The 16,491-nt window shown below is 42.1% G+C and overlaps 1 protein-coding gene across 2 annotated transcripts in view; it reads right to left on the reverse strand.

Moving 5' to 3' along the window:
* Positions 1–16,491, reverse strand: part of VPS13A (vacuolar protein sorting 13 homolog A) — a 181,439-nt gene that overhangs the window by 153,638 nt on the left and 11,310 nt on the right. The window contains exons 2-5 of one of the 2 annotated variants that reach the window (XM_077344731.1): positions 13,025–13,068; positions 6,617–6,659; positions 3,553–3,648; positions 1,002–1,103 (exon numbers count right to left, since the gene is read on the reverse strand). In XM_077344731.1, coding sequence (XP_077200846.1) covers positions 1,002–1,103; positions 3,553–3,648; positions 6,617–6,659; positions 13,025–13,068 — 285 coding nt within the window. Of the gene's footprint in view, positions 1–1,001; positions 1,104–3,552; positions 3,649–6,616; positions 6,660–8,163; positions 10,855–13,024; positions 13,069–16,491 lie in introns of those variants that run through there. The other variant, XM_077344732.1, reaches the window with a different exon arrangement.

Consider the following 16,491-nt stretch of genomic DNA (forward strand, 5'->3'; position numbering starts at 1 on the left):
CTTCCCATAGGCTAAGCAATAAACTACAAGATTTAGAAATACACTACTAGATCCAGTGAAAAGACAGAATTATGCTTATCAAAATGCTGTGTTCCCATCAGTAGTGCAGAGTTTATAGCTTCCTAAATAATTGACCAACTGGGAAACCAATCAACCTGAATCATACCTCTTAAATTATTAGTACCCAAAACATAGCAACCTTTGGCAAAAGCACTTACCACAATTTTAAAGTAATGGTGCATAAGGAAACGCTTCAGAATTGAGTCTAAAATATCTTAACACAGCCCGCGGCGCCACGGGAGCCACGGACTATATAAAGCCGTAAGGGCTTAGTGGGAGGAGTTAGGGCGGGCTCTGTCCGGGATGAGGAAGGGTGCCGATTGGCCCCTTCCTCCAGAACCCTAACCCGGCCGATTCCCGCCCTGCCGACAAGGGAGCCCCCGGCAGCCGCGCATAGCGCGGATGCCGGCGGCTCCCTGCCCGGAGCCCTGACGCGGCAAGAGGCAGAAAGCGCCTCTCACCGCGTCAGGCCGCCGACAAGGGAGCCCCCGACACGGCTGAGCGCAGAGCGCAGCTGCCGGGGGCTCCCTTGTCTAGCGCCTGCTGTATTTTTATTACAGCAGGCATGATTACTAGTATATTACATAATACACAACCACAAGCTGCCATTCAAAACAGCTATTCACAAGATACCAGCTATATTACCCAGCTATTTAAAGTCTAGTAGCATTTCTAATTCATTACCTAAATGTCCAAGAACAACCTAAGAAACCTAATTCAAAAGTTAGTTATACCAGCTTCAAAATAGGACCAGCATCAAGGTATATGTACTAACAGCCAATGGCCTACGGGCTTACAGTTTTTTAATACAAATTTGTATTCATTTGTCTTCTCACAATCTTATTTTTTTTCTTTGCGTTAACTACATTTTATAAGACAAGCTACATGTGACTCATGGATTTAACTTTTACTCTCACAAAAAATATCTGCTTTTTATTTACTTTGATCAGCAATCTTCTGCTTTGCATCTTCTATCCTTTGAAGTTCCCTCTGCTTTGCTTCCAACTGTTGTTTTTCTTCTTTTTCAGCATCGTATTTAATACCTAACAAAATATTTTAATACAAATTATCTACTGGAAACCATACTAAAGACAAGGAGTTAACAGGAAAAAACAACTGAGCTTATGAAAGCAATCAAATTATATATTTAGGTATCCCTGATGGGTTTGCCACAATAATATTTCTCAACTTATATTTTGTGCTAACCTTTGTTGCAGGGTTGCCCACCTCCAGCTGGAGGATGGAGATCTCCCGGAATTAGAACTGATACCCAGACTATTGGGAGCTGTTTCCCTGGAAGCAGTGTGGTGTAGTGGTTAAAAGAGGCAGCTTCTAATCTGGCAAACCAGATTTGATTCCTACTTCCCCACATGCAGTCAGCAGGGTCACCTTGGGCTCATCACAGCACTAAAAGAGCCATTCTGATCAAGGCTTTCTCAGCCTCACCTACCTCACAGGGTGTCTGTTGTGGGGAAAGGGCAATTGTAAGCCGCTTTTAAACTCCTGGGAAGAAAAACGGCATATAAAAACCAACTCTTCTTCTTGGATCCTGTGGAAATGCAAGGCCCTCTCTTTTAAGTATCTGAAAGGTTGTCAATTGGAGTAGGGTAGGGCGCTGTTCTGCTTGATAGCAGAAGATAGGACCTGCAGTAATGGGTTTAAACCAGCGGCCCCCAACCTTTTTAAGGCTGGGGACCGCTTGCGAAGGTGGAGGGAGAGGGTGGCGCATGCGCTGCGCATGCGCGGAGCGGCCGCACATGCGTGTTTGTGCTGCGGTGCCGCACATGCGTGTTTGCACCCCGCCAGTGGGGCGCAAACACGTGCACGCGGCTGTTCCGCGCCCGGAGGTTGACGACCCCCAGTTTAAACTATGTGTAGAACAGTACCAGCTAGATACCAGGAAAAAAAATCTCACAGAAAAGTTCAGCAGCGGAATCAGCTGCCAACCTACAGCATAAAGAAAATATCTGCTGGGATGATGGAAGTCTGACCTATCCAAAATGTGTACACCTTAATTAGAGCATGAAATGGATGCTAAATTCTTCTCTATGTAATACAAGAAAGTATGACTTTTGAGGGTAATGCTTTCCTGGCTTGTTTTGACAACTTGAGCCTCAGGGGAGGCCAGTATATAAATGTAAAATAAATAAATAATCAAAGAATGGTGTGAAGTGTAAATGTAATTTTTTATGTATTTATAAAGTATATATGCTGAGTGAGGCAGCTTAAAATTGGAATAATAGAACAATACCATTAAAACACCACTATTAAAAACAAGCCCATTTACAGTCAGTTATTTTAATAAGATTTCACTATCTTACTGCCTCTAAATCTCTGCATTGTAAACTCCAGAGATTTTGCTCCAAATATTTGTCTTCAATCGGCTTGCTCCCAGGTTGAGTGTGGATTTATTTATTTATTATATTTATATACCACCCTCCCCGAAGGCTCAAAGTGATTCACATAAAACAGAAATGGTACAGATAATTTAGTTTAACAATAATACAGTGATAACAACAAGCAACATAGTAGAACAAAAGAAAAATATGGAGAACATTAAATTAACACATAGCGATATCCCAGGGGGTTGAGCGGAGTTGTATTGGGTGCCATAAGAGGGAAGCTCAGGGGGAGGGCCCATTGGAAGCAGTGGTTCAACCAAATGCCTGATGGAGGAGCTCCCTTTTGCAGGCCCTGTGGAACTTTTCAAGTTCCATCAGGGCCCTGATCTCCTCTGGGAGCTCATTTCACCAGATGGGGGGCCAGGATGGAGAAGCTCTTGCCCTGGTTGAGGCCAAGTGAGCTTCCCTGGGATCAGGGGCCACCAGAAAGTTGGAAGTGCTGGAGCATAAGGCTCTTTGGGGGGTGTAAGCAAGCAATACCTCAGGGTACACTGGGCCCAGACCACATATGGCCTTAAAGATGATAACCAGAACCTTAGGTCTGATCCGGAATTCAACCAGAAGCCAGCACAGCTGCTGGAGGATGGGCTGAATTTGGGACCTCCGAGGTGTTGCTGTGAGAACCCTGGCAGCTGCGTTCTGGACCAGTTGCAGTTTCCGGATCAAAGTCAAGGGTAGGCCTGCGTACAGCGAGTTGCAGAAGTCTGGATTCTTACTAACACCACAGAGATCAGCAGCAGGCTTGAAACAGGATTTAGGAGCACTCCTGAATTCATTTTGATTAAAGTTAACAAATGGTCAACCATAACACTGTAGTGTAGTTGAAGGAAGGGGGATAATTTCTGCAAGAAAGGTGAAATACAAGGATGAGGATATGTACTGTGAACTGATCAATTAATATTGTGTAGAATTAAATCTAGAGTCCAAAGCATACAACTGTAAATATTAGCAGCCAAATAATTTGCTGGTGACATCCAGACTAGACAACGATAATGCACTCTACATAGGCTTCAATGGAGTTAGAACGGTGTAATTCTGTTTAGGATTGCACTGCGAGTTACATAAAAACAATATGTCTATTCACACTTACTGGCTGTAGGCACTATAAGCAAGTAAACACCATCAAGAACAGCTTCAACGGGTTGAGTATAAAGGTTTTGCCATGGAATCTGCAAATTTAGCTGTCCTATAAAATACAAAGAAAAACAAGTCCATTGTATTTGAAAATACTGAAAACATTTAACATGTTGTTGTGTCAATGATTTTTTCAAGAATATTACCAAAATATACTTAAATAGTTAAGCAGTATTACTATTTTTACAAGAATTTTCACATGAGAGATACCCTGAACTCATTCTAGCAACTTGTTTTAATTTTCAGAGTTAAAGCAAAAAAATTTAACAGCTTCTTGCAAGAGTGTTACGTCCTGGATCATTTCTGTTTGTACATGCATTTCTAGACATCATTGGAGTACCAACATTCTGAATATAATTCATGTTAAAAAGAAGGCATATTGTCATGAGATAGAATGCTAAGGCCACTGACAGATCCACAGGTTTCCTTTCAAATGGAAGACCACACAAAACACACATAGTGAAGTTTATTCAGAATATGTTGGAGAATAAAATTGAAAATAATTATTTTCAGTGTTTTATTTATTTATAACATTTATTAGCTGCCTTTCTAGTTTGCAGAACTCTAAGAGGCTAATAATGTAAATAAAACAATTATATAAAATGCATAGAAGATCACTCTTCAAAATCACAATTAGTATCCCATTGCTTACAAACATGTATCCCCCCTGATATCTCAGAGCTCACATGAAACAGTTTACAAGTTATAGTAACTTTTGCTTTACCAGTAATAAAATGTCTGTCTTCTGGTCCATAGATGATACATAAAATTAATTTGTTCACAGACAAAACAAGTTTGTTACCTTTTTTGCAGGCAGTGATTCCAACCTCCAAAATCCTAAATTCTGGATTCCTACTAAGAGCTGATTTCACTGACAGACATTCACTAAAAATTTGTGGCTATCTAAGGATGTCAGCAATTAGCAAACTTTATATTACAAAACAAATGGATAATGAATACAGATCTTCTTTCAACAGTCCTTTGAGCCAAATGAAGTTGCCAAATTCTATCAGATTTTCATGACAGGGCAGATTGAATAGGCATTACCACATAAACAATGTGATCTGCTTGCTAACAAAGATGTTTCCAGGAAGACACACAGAGCTGCACTCTAATGAACGTCTCTGATTTCAGCAGAGGCAACAGTCTTTGATTTAGGTTACAACTTTGGAATTTCATCTAGAAAGATAAACATGGCATATTCTAAAGTGAATGGATCATGCTTGTGACCACTCAGTTTTCATTATTTAGAAAATAATGAATATTGAAGATTTCTTTGCTGAAAAATCTTTTTAGCCTCCATGTGGCCCCAATAATTGAATTTAGCTATCTGCTGATGAGTGGGAGGGGGGAAGTACACATGGCTAATAATATACAGATAGGCTGAGGCTAGCTAGCAAGCAATCTTGAGGGGAGAAGAAGATACGTAAATCTCTTCCTCCCTTTCCCCTCTCATCAACAGCCTTTAAGAAGCAAACAGTGAGCTGCACTGCTTGCTTCCATTCAGGTTAACTATCAATAGGCACCGGCAAAAGCTTGTGGCTAAGCATTGCTACACGCTGTCAGTGTTACATGCAATGAAAACAAACAGATGTACTGTCTTCATTCAGACTAGAGGAAGGGAATAAATATTTTCCCACATTTATGAACTTTATATAATAGTGGAAAGTGCCATCAAGTTGAAGATGACTTATGGGGACCCAGTAATGGTCAAGGTAGCCTTTGTGATGCCTTGGACTACTGCTGTCAGCCACTATTTTTAGAAAAAATAAGCTAAGAGATGACAAGGAATGGCAGGGAGGAGAATAATATGAAAATTTCTATAACCCTAAAATCTCCCTTTCCAGCATTATTTAAATTTATTTATTCATATTTTTATACCGCCCTCCCCGAAGGCTCAGAGTGGTTTACATGTAACTGAAACTATACATGTTGCGAGATCATTAGTTTCAACCTGCCTATTCCCCTCCTCCGACCTCTCACTATTCAACTAATCCAGGGGTAGTCAAACTGCAGCCCTCCAGATGTCCATGGACTACAATTCCCAGGAGCCCCTGCCAGCATTCGCTGGCAGGGGCTCCTGGGAATTGTAGTCCATGGACATCTGGAGGGCCGCAGTTTGACTACCCCTGAACTAATCTGAGAAACTCTTCCTAAAGTATTCTTAGTTCTCATTAGGCTATTTTGGATTCTGATATATTTTTCTGCATACCAAGCATACTGAAGCCATTTCCTTGACTGTGGACAGCCCCCCCCCTTTTTTTGTTTGCTTTCATGATCAAAACAGGGACCAGTCAGTTAATTTGAAGAAGGGATGATTGTAGGTTACCAGCTGATGAAAGAAACTCTACAGGTTTTATCTGATTAGGTCTGCATAAATTACTGCAAGAAAAAATAATAATTTTAAATAAAAAGTACACTTTCAGATAATGCCTATATATGTTGTTACAAGTGAAATCTTAAGGTTTTTTCTTCATGGGAAAATGCCTCTAATAAAACTGTCTACTTGCATTCAAATTACTTCTTACTGCTGCCATTCTATAAAAGTAAAGGTATCCCCCGTGCAAGCAGAGTCATGTCTGACCCTTGGGGTGACGCCCTCCAGCGTTTTCTTGGCAGACTCAATACAGGGTGGTTTGCCATTCCCTTCCCCAGTCATTACAGTTTTACCCCCCAGCAAGCTGGGTACTCATTTTATCGACCTCGGAAGGCTGGAAGGCTGAGTCAACCTTGAGCCGGCTCCTGGGATTGAACTCCCAGCCTCATGGTCAGAGCTTCAGACAGCATGCCGCTGCCTTACCACCCTGTGCCACAGCAAAATATGTAATGACTAATCAAATAAATACTGAGATTCTGATCAGGTCTTTAAAAACCTTCAGGGCTGCTTGAATTAAAACAGAATTAAATATACAGTCTCCAAAAAAGAGAGAGAGAGAAGCTCCAAGCACTTAGAAGATTTAAAGCATGTGTATAAAGGGAAAAGGTTATAGCAAAAAGACTGTAAAAAACTAAAAACTTACCAATGTGACCAGCTTTAACTTTAAATGGTACATCAAACTGATACTGTAAAGAAAATGTTGTTTCAGCGATAAATTATTAATTTCAGTACAAAGATTTACATGTGCACAAACATCTTAATTTATACTCATTTTAGCATGAAAATACAATTTTGAAATGCGGTATAAAGAAGGAATTGCTATTACATAGCACAATGTAATGTGGTATAAGGAATTGCTATTATACACAATTCTGATACTACTTGTATTGGACTTGGGTTATGATTGCCAACCTCCAGGTTGCCAACCTCCCACTATTATAATTGATCTCCAGATGCTCAAGGTCAGTTTCCCTGGAGAAAATAGCTATTTTGGAAGATAGAATTTACAGTATTGTACCCGGCTGAGGTTCTTCCCCCTCTTCAAACCAGCATCCAATCCCAAAATCTTCAGGTATTATCCAACCTAGAGCTGGCAACCCTAACTTGGGTTGTAATGCTGAGAACCTTGTGGGTGCACATAGCATCATAAGATGGTCTATTAGAAATGGCGCTTACTGCCATATTAGAACGACATATTCTCCACTGCTCACAGTAGACTTCATAATCTTTATTATAGGACGTAAGGAAACGCTTGAGGGAAAGGAGTTGACTCTGGCAAGAAGGAAGGCCCTCCTAGCCAAATGAGAGTCCAACTGATAAAGATAAGCAGGTAGGAGTTTATAGGTGGATGAAATGTCCCAGAATTGGGGGGAACAAGTATTACATGGGATGGAAATTACCTCGAAAATGTCTTTTTCACTCAGACCCATAAGCCACATAATATCAAGCCAAATATTTTTCAGTTTAAGTAAAATTCTATTGTACCAACTGGAAATGTTTGGGTCGCACAATAGGTCACATAGCAAGCTACCAGAGTAGGCTGAGAAATAAATTCTCAGCCAATATTTGAAGATCGGTAGCCAAGCTTTCAAAGCCAGGTGTTGCTGACCTAATTCAATAAGGATAGTTCAATTTGCGACACTTTTGGGTACCTCAAGTAAGGATCTTAAAACATAGAATGTAGAGACTCCAATTCAGTATTAAGGTCAAAGATCCAGATTGGAATGCTGTACAAAATTTGCAGGATGAATTTCACTGAATACATTTTTAACGCAGCTGAAATATTTTTATTCCCATTTTGATGGTAGAATTTAGTAAGGAGAGCTAGGGATGTTTTCATGGTTTTGGCTGCTTCCTATGATGTACCCATGTGTTGTTAAAAGAAAAGTTGAAACCAAGGTATTTGAAAAGGGACACTTGTTCAATACTGTGCCCATCAATCTTCCATGAATATTTATAGCGGATTCTTGCAAAAATTAAGATTTAATTTTCTCAAATTTTATTTCCAATTGATTTTTGTGGCAATAGACCATAAAGCCATGTAGGTACGTGATCTAGACAGGATGGTGTCATCAGCAAATAAAAGTAAAGGCGTTGGTCTTTCCCCCAAAATGGGGAGATGACCACTTATGGACTGCAGAAAACCAGGGAGATCGTGGAAAGGCTGTAGGCAACTGTTATGGAACTCACCATCAGGGGCAGCTCTCACGCAGCAGGGATCTGCAGCCTCGAAGCCTCAGAGAGAAGTGGAAGGAGGGAGTGGTCAGGGGTGGGGGATGGAAGATGATTGGCTGGCTGTTGGACAGGCAGACGAGTTGGGAGGAGGAGACACTCAGGGGCGGGACAACTACCCTGAGTGGGTGTTAAGTGCTGAGTGGCACTTAAGCTATGAGACACCTCCTCCAAGGACTTACCAGAAATATTAAGTTGAACAGAGAGTGTGTTTAATACTACTAAAATAGGTATTTTGTTAGTTTCTTTACCATTCTTCTAATTTAGCTTTTTCCCAAGTTATACCCACAACAGATTATCACACAACATTCAAAGGAATCAGAACAATAGAAGTTTTAAAACCCCATAAAATAATCAATGTTGCCCTTGATATACTCAAAAAGCCCTCCTTAACAACTCCATTTCACTGAACTTTCTGCAGGTCAGAGGAATATTCCTGATTCTCTCAAAAAGGCCATTCCACACCAACTTTTTTGTTGTTCTTGGAGTACTTTAGCTTCATCCTTTGGTTTAAATATGACTTCTCTCTTGGTGCTGCTATATCCTTATCTAAACAGCCATTATATAATTACAGGCAGAGGACACATAAGGATTTGCAGGGGCATCTCACCACCTCCCCACTATTTCCTCTTTCCCTTCCACAGCAACCCCTCATCTCCTTACCTTTCCCTGCCTCCAGTCTGGAGCCAGTGCATAGGAGAGGACAGGTTGAATATGTGTTCTCCATTGGGCCCTAGTAAGGACCCAAGCTGCTGCATTCTGGACCATTTGGAGTTTCCAGAGCAACCCTACACACAGTGAGTGACAGTAATCTAGCCTGGATGTGACCATTGCCCAGGTCACAGTGGCTAGGTCAAATGACGACAAGTAGGGTGCAAGTTGTTGAGCCTGGTGAAGGTGGTAGAATGCCTGGGAAGCAACATTTGCAATCTGAGCCTCCATAGATAGAGAGGCTTCCAGAGTCACACCCAGGCTTTTGACAGCAGCTGAAGGTGTCAATTTATTATCATTATTTTTCATTTCTATGCCACCTTTTCCCAAGGGTTCAGGGGATCCCATCACGAGTTGCATTACTTCTCACATGGCATGCCAACCCAGCCAAAGGACTGCCATCTTAGCTGGATTCAACTTCAGCTCACTCCATTTGAGCCAATTCACCACAGCCTCTGGGCACCTAGCCAAGGAGTCTGGGGGTGTGGATGGATGGCCAGCTATCAACAGGAATACCAGTGTAATCAACATACTGGCAATAATCCAGTCTGAAACACCAAATCAGCAGAGCAATATTTAGATATTAAATAACATTGGGGAGAGAATAGCTCCCTGCAGGAGCCCACATACCAGGGCCTACTGCTGAGAGGTCTCCCCCACCCCCAGTGCAAGCCTCTGTCCCTGACCTTGGAGAAAGGATTGTAGCCTTTTAAGGGTTACACGCTGTATCCCCATATCAGATAGGTACTGGGCTAATCAATCATCATCAATTATGTCAAATGCTGCTGTCAGATCTAACAGAATCAGTAGCGCTGACTTGTCTAGATCCACTTTATTCTGAAGATGTTCCAGGAGGGTAACCACAGCCATCTTCACCTCATGTCCAGGCTGGAGGCCAGACTGGAATCTGCCAAGAGCTTATATTTCATCCAGGAAATACTGAAATTGTTCTGTGACCACATGTTCAATTATCTTTTCCAGAAATGGCAAGTACGAAACCAGGCAATAGATGGCTGGGTTGGATGGCTTCAGTCCTGCTAAATAGTTTTTTTTTTTTTTTAAAGACATGGTAAGGGTATTAAGATTCTGTATGATAGGCTTCCTTTCCGATAATTATCTACCCCCATGTTCCCCCTCTGCATATGAAGGCATATGAAGGCAGTATCTCATACTTGGATTTTACTAAAGCTTTTGATAAGGTTCCTCATGATGTTCTGATGAATAAATTGAAGGACTGCAATCTGGATTTTCAGATAGGTGGATAGGGAATTGGTTAGAGAACCGCACTCAAAGAGTTGTTGTCAATGGTGTTTCATCAGACTGGAGGGAGGTGAGTAGCGGGGTACCTCAGGACTCGGTGCTCGGTCCGGTACTCTTTAACATATTTATTAATGATCTAGACTAGATGAGGGGGTGGAGGGACTGCTCATTAAGTTTGCAGATGACACCAAATTGGGAGGACTGGCAAATACTCCAAAAGATAGAGACAGAGTTCAACAAGATCTGAACACAATGGAAAAATGGGCAAATGAGAACAAGATGAAAATAAAGATAAGTTTAAAGTTAGGCATCTGGGTCAGAAAGATGAAAAGCATGCCTACTGGATGGGGGATACACTTCTAGGTAACACTGTATGTGAACGAGACCTTGGGGTACTTGTGGATTGTAAGCTAAACATGAGCAGGCAGTGTGATGCAGTGGTAAAAAAGGCGAATGCCATTTTGGGCTGTATCAACAGGGCATCACATCAAAATCACAAGATGTCATAGTCCCATTGTATACGGCACTGGTCAGACCACACCAGGAGTACTGTGTGCAATTCTGGAGGTCTTTCTTCAGCCTGAAGAAAAGGAGGCTGAGAGGGGACATGATAGCCCTCTTTAAGTATTTGAAAGGTTGTCACTTAGAAGAGGGCAGGATGCTGTTTCCGTTGGCTGCAGAGGAAAGGACACGCAGTAATGAGTATAAACTACAAGTACAATGATATAGGCTAGATATCAAGAAAAAAATTTCAATCAGAGTAGTTCAGCAGTGGAATAGGCTGATGAATGGTGAGCTCCTCCTCACTGGCAGTCTTCAAACAAAGGTTGGATACACTCTTTTCTTGGATGCTTTAGAAAGCTTTGGGCTGATCCTGCGTTGAGCAGGGGGTTGGACTAGATGGTCTGTGTGGCCCCTTCCAACTCTATGATTCTATGATATGGTTACAAGACTGTATGGATTGCTGCTAAAACAGTAACAACCCTCACTTGCTTGCTTATGTCTCTACTTCCAGGTGCCAGCTGCTTCCTCTGATAGGCAAGATAAGTAAACAAGCCTCTAACTCAGGGATTCCCATCCAGGGATCCACAGCCTTTCCATAGCCATTGCCGGATCAACACTCACCCACCTGAATGAACAAGTAAAAGGCAATGATATCTACGAGATGGTGCCACCTCCCTTTGGTTGGTTGCAATTGTTTCTACTCACACAAGTGAGCAAATGGTAAAAAGCATCTTGTCAGAGGCAGGCAAGTGAATAAAGCATACACAAATGGAATGATGATCAAAGGTAGAGGAATCAGTTTCTCTGGGGCCCAATCCTGCTACCATAGTGGCGGGCCTGTAGTCAGGGATCCTCCTGAGCCCAGTTCTGTACTTATGGATGCCTTGAAAGAAAATATGTTCCACATCCTCAAGGAAGTACACTTCACTTTTGCTACTCTTATAACAATATATGGATTTGTTTTGATACATACAATACATTTTAAAAGGACTGCAATAATTCAAGGGTACATTATTTCTTACTTAAATTCTGATTAGTTATTGCGGGGCACATTTCATCTATACCGGTGGTTTTTAAACTTTTGCTGGGTCCCGGACCCTTCTAAGAATCTGATGGCAGCCATGAATCCTCTCCCGAGAACTATCTGCAGATCTGTTTGATCATTTACTGGTCACACAGCAACTTTAATTTCAATCGGGTAAATGCATGCTAGTTTATTTTCTATTTAACACTGGTCATTCACAAGTAATAAACATGATACTAACAAGTTTGGAATGGCCCAGATCTTCATAGCCCAGGTTAGCCCTGCTTAATCAGATCTTTTAAGCTAAGCTCAGTCAGTATTTGTTAGCACTTAAAAGGGACAGCACCAAATAAGTCTAGGATGGCTACACAGAGGCCTGGCTTCATGTCCTGCTTATGGACCCCCTGAAACACACAGGTTAACAACCCATGATCTATATTAATTTTATAGATTATATCCTGTACATAATTTTTCTTGTCTTGTTTGAAGGGAGGCAAACTAAAAAAGTTTACAAAATTTTGAATGGTAACTAGATTCAGGTGAGTAGCTTTGTTGTTCTAAAGTTAAAGTAACAGAACAAAGTTTTGTCAAGTAGCTCCTTTAAGACTGAGCTGGAGTCAAACTTTGTTCTATACCTTTAGGAAAGTTGTATTAGGTAAGTGCTTTGACTTTGTATTTTCAATTTGGAGTTCATACTACGTTGGTTGATACATTTGTAATCCTATATTCAAAGTTTCACAATGTCAATGGGGACAGTTTGCGGCTCACAATGTCTTTTAATTTTGTAATTCAATGTCCTATACTGCAGTGGTCCCCAACCTTTTTATCACCGGGGACCACTCAACGCTTGACAATTTTACTGAGGCCTACTGCCCTAACGCTCTCTGACACTGGTCGCTATGGTAATGTTTAAACATCCTTTCAAAATAACATACAGACACGCCACAACAATGAACATAAGGAACATTTTATTTTCATGGAAATTTTAACTCATGACAATGACAAATCAATGGGAACCCTGAGCTTGTTTCTCTGCAACGAGATAGACCCATGTGCGCCTGCCGGATCGTGGATGAAGTAAAGGGCCGGTGGGGGGGGGGAGAAGGCGTCCTTCGCGGCCCACCTCCAGTTAGTCAACGGACCACATGTGGTCCGCGGCCCACAGGTTGGGGATCGCTACTATACTGTATGATTGAGCTCCCCCCCCCTTCTGTACACTAAGCAGCCTTGAGTCTCAATGAGAAAGGCAGGCTATAAATAAGCTAACCAAGTAAATAAATCCTAACAACAATATTTATATTGTGCTTGGTTTGAACTTACCAGTGCATTTTCCTTTATTTCAAGATTCTTAAGTGCTACAGCTCCTGTTGGAAAAAATATATAAAGTTTCAATTATAACAATTTTCATTTACATACTTCTAAAAATATTCTCCCTGCTTTGTGTATTATTTGCAGTTGTCTAGAAAAGATACTAGCTTATGTTCAAAGATTTTTCAGACTATACTATACTTTGTTCTAGGAATGTAAGGACTCTTTTCATACATTATCTATCTTTCCTTTTGAATTAAAATTTTATTGAATCTGATATCATCACTGAACTAAACACGTGCTAAGCATAATTTCTATTACTGGTAAAAAATTGCAAGATACAGACAACTGCCCATTCCATAAAAATATACAGAAACACAAAAACCCATGAGTTATGAGAGGAAAAAAAATCAATTTTATTTTGGAAATTACATTTCTTGCACATATGCACATGCGCACTCACAATTTCTAGGCCATGTTATAGGTTTTAGCAGGATTTTCAAAATGCAGCTTTGCTTCTGTTAATCAACCACACTAATCATGAAAGGCAGATCAATTATTACTCTACTGTCTATTATGAGTTGCTACTCACAATGGTAGACACAATCCAATGGTGAAATTCAATTGCTAAAGCTTTTTTTATGACTAAGAGGAAAATTCTGCTTTATTTGATGTCATATATTGTTGTGGTAAACGAATGTATTTTCAAATATGAAAAACATAGATATACATTGAATTTTAACTCTGAGTATTTTATCCCCACCCAAAGCATTTAACACCAGTAAAGGTAAAGGTAAAGGTATCCCCTGTGCAAGCACCGAGTCATGTCTGACCCTTGGGGTGACGCCCTCTAGCGTTTTCATGGCAGACTCAATACGGGGTGGTTTGCCAGTGCCTTCCCCAGTCATGACCGTTTACCCCCCAGCAAGCTGGGTACTCATTTTACCGACCTCGGAAGGATGGAAGGCTGAGTCAACCTTGAGCCGGCTGCTGGGATTGAACTCCCAGCCTTATGGGCAAAGCTTTCAGACGGCTGCCTTACCACTCTGCGCCACAAGAGGCCCTTGTGGCACTCTGCGCCACAAGAGGCCCTTTTTACCTTAACACCAGTACTATATCAATTTTTTAAAGTGTTATTTCAATGTTTTTCCTAGATGCCTGAAACTGGTTTCCTAAATAAACAAGCCCTTTTCTGTTTCTTTTTGCAGACTTTTACTGTGAGCCCTTTCCTTTTATTAAGATGATGATGATCTTTTGCTCAGAGGTCTTAAGCATAAAAACCAATACAATGAAACATAATAAAATACACGACAATAAAATATTACAACATTCATACAGTTTCCATGGAAAACATTAGCAAATTAAAAAACATTTGATAAAAACGTAAACAAATTAATATTAACAAAATTTAGCAATAGATTGTGTTATTACTGGATCTGCAAACAGAGGACACATTAGGATTCAGTAGGAAGCTGGTATTTGTTCAAAATAGGCAAAATCCAAAGTACAATCAATTAATGGCAAAATTTATTTGGATATCTTATCCCACTTTTATCTCCTGCAAAGCAAGACTCAAAGTCGCTTACAAAACAAACAGCATCAAAAATTTAACAACAGAGTACCACAATATAAAAAACAGAAAGAAACAGCATCAAGGAGGGAAGACTACACAATGGGAGGAACTCAAACCCTGATGGAACAGTCTCCCCTGGCAAGCACATCAGCACAGACAAACCTCCTTTTCAAGGAGGAGAGACAGAGAGAAAGGAAGGAAATGAAGAGAGTAAGTAACGAAGTCATAAGTTAGGAAGGAAGGCAGGCAGTGAGGTAGGTGAACTGGGATGGGGCAGGGGTGTGTGCGAGGAGGGGAGCGGGGGGGGGGGGAGATGGCCGCGGGGGGGAGATGTGTGTGTGTGAGTGCAAGGGCCGTCGGAGTGCAGGGGGATCGCGGGAGCGAGGTGGGGTGGGAGGGGAAGAGCGGTGTGTGTGTGTGTGTGTGTGTGTGTGTGAGAGAGAGAGCACGTGCGTGCAAGGGCCGTTGGAGCGTGGGGGGTCGTGGGCGAGAGGTGGGGGGAAGAACGCGGTGTATGTGTGTGTGTGGGGGGGGGGCAAAGCGGCAGCGGAGGGTTCGGGGGGTTGGGTGCTTTTGGGGGGAGGTGGAAAACCGCATTGGGTGGGTTGGGTGGTGGGAAGCGGTAGCCGCTGAGGGGTGGAGGGGACGTGAGGGCGTGGGGCAGTGTACCTGCCTATGGCAAGGCATCCTCCTGTCACGGCCTCCACCAGCTGCCGCCGCCAGCAAGCTGTCCCCGGTGGGTGGGCGGCTGGCTGGTGCTGCGGTGAGCGGCGTAATGGCAATGTGGGTGGAAGGCGGAAGTGGGGGCGGGTCAGGAGGTGCAAAGCACCTCCCAACTGGTGAGGTTGGTGGCAAGGCTTCTGCCGGCTCCGGGCGCTCCTTCGCTAGCGCGAAGGAGCGCCCAGGGCCAGCAGAAGCTGCTCCCGCCCAGCCCCGCTGCATTTTACCCGCTGCATTTTGCCTGCAGCGGGCTTATTTACTAGTTGACTATAATTTTCCAAATACCTGAAATGTCTATTGCCTTGCAGGATCAAAGCCTCATAGTGAGGACCCAATCTAATGCATAACTGTATAACAGATGGATAAGTATTGGCTCAATTGGTTCAGTATATTCCCTAAGATATATATCCCACCATGTGTGAACCAGTATAAGGAAAGGGGAAGCTGCATGAAATCCAAAAGTACTAGGTCCATAACTGTGGGGTCCACTTACTGTTTACTGCTATTGTGCAACATTATGTATTGTCTCACTGGTCTCCTTTTGGGCAGCCATCCAATAATGTAGGATCAAGTGTCTGCCTAGCCTCCAACACAAGCAACAGCTGTGGTGGCCACTGTGCTTTCAGCTGTCCAGCTATACTGTTGCTAACTCTAGCCAAGCTTCTGCATTGATGGACACTGGGATTTCTGCTACAGTTGCCTCTGCTGAGTGAGCTACTGAAGTGTATGAGGGCATTAACTAGAATTGCCATGTTTTTTCTCTTTTCCTGAGCTTTGGGAAAAGGAATTGTTGCTGCAGGAAAGGATGAACTGCAGAGTTCTAGAGAGCATGTTCAGGAGTTTTCCCAGTCAAATCACAGTCCTTATGCCAGTGAAAGGAATTGCGTTCTCTTTGTCCCTTCCCTTTTCTTGTGTTCTGCATCTGGGCAGCAACATGAGGTCAGCCGGCATACTACCACATTAACATATGCCATGTGTCGGTTTCTGTTAGGCTGTTATGAGAACAATGTCAACACACTGTTATGTAATTAATAGATTTGCTATAGACTATGATGCTATTGCTAGTCTCCCTGCAACTTGGAATAAACTCTCTCCTTGACATATTTTCATCTGCTGAGTGTGTATATGAGACTAGAGGCACTAAAACAGCAAGAGTGCCAAGAGTCTTATGATGAGGCTCTCTGAC

The sequence above is a fragment of the Paroedura picta genome, chromosome 7, assembly GCF_049243985.1.
Source record: "Paroedura picta isolate Pp20150507F chromosome 7, Ppicta_v3.0, whole genome shotgun sequence".
NCBI lineage: Eukaryota > Metazoa > Chordata > Lepidosauria > Squamata > Gekkonidae > Paroedura > Paroedura picta.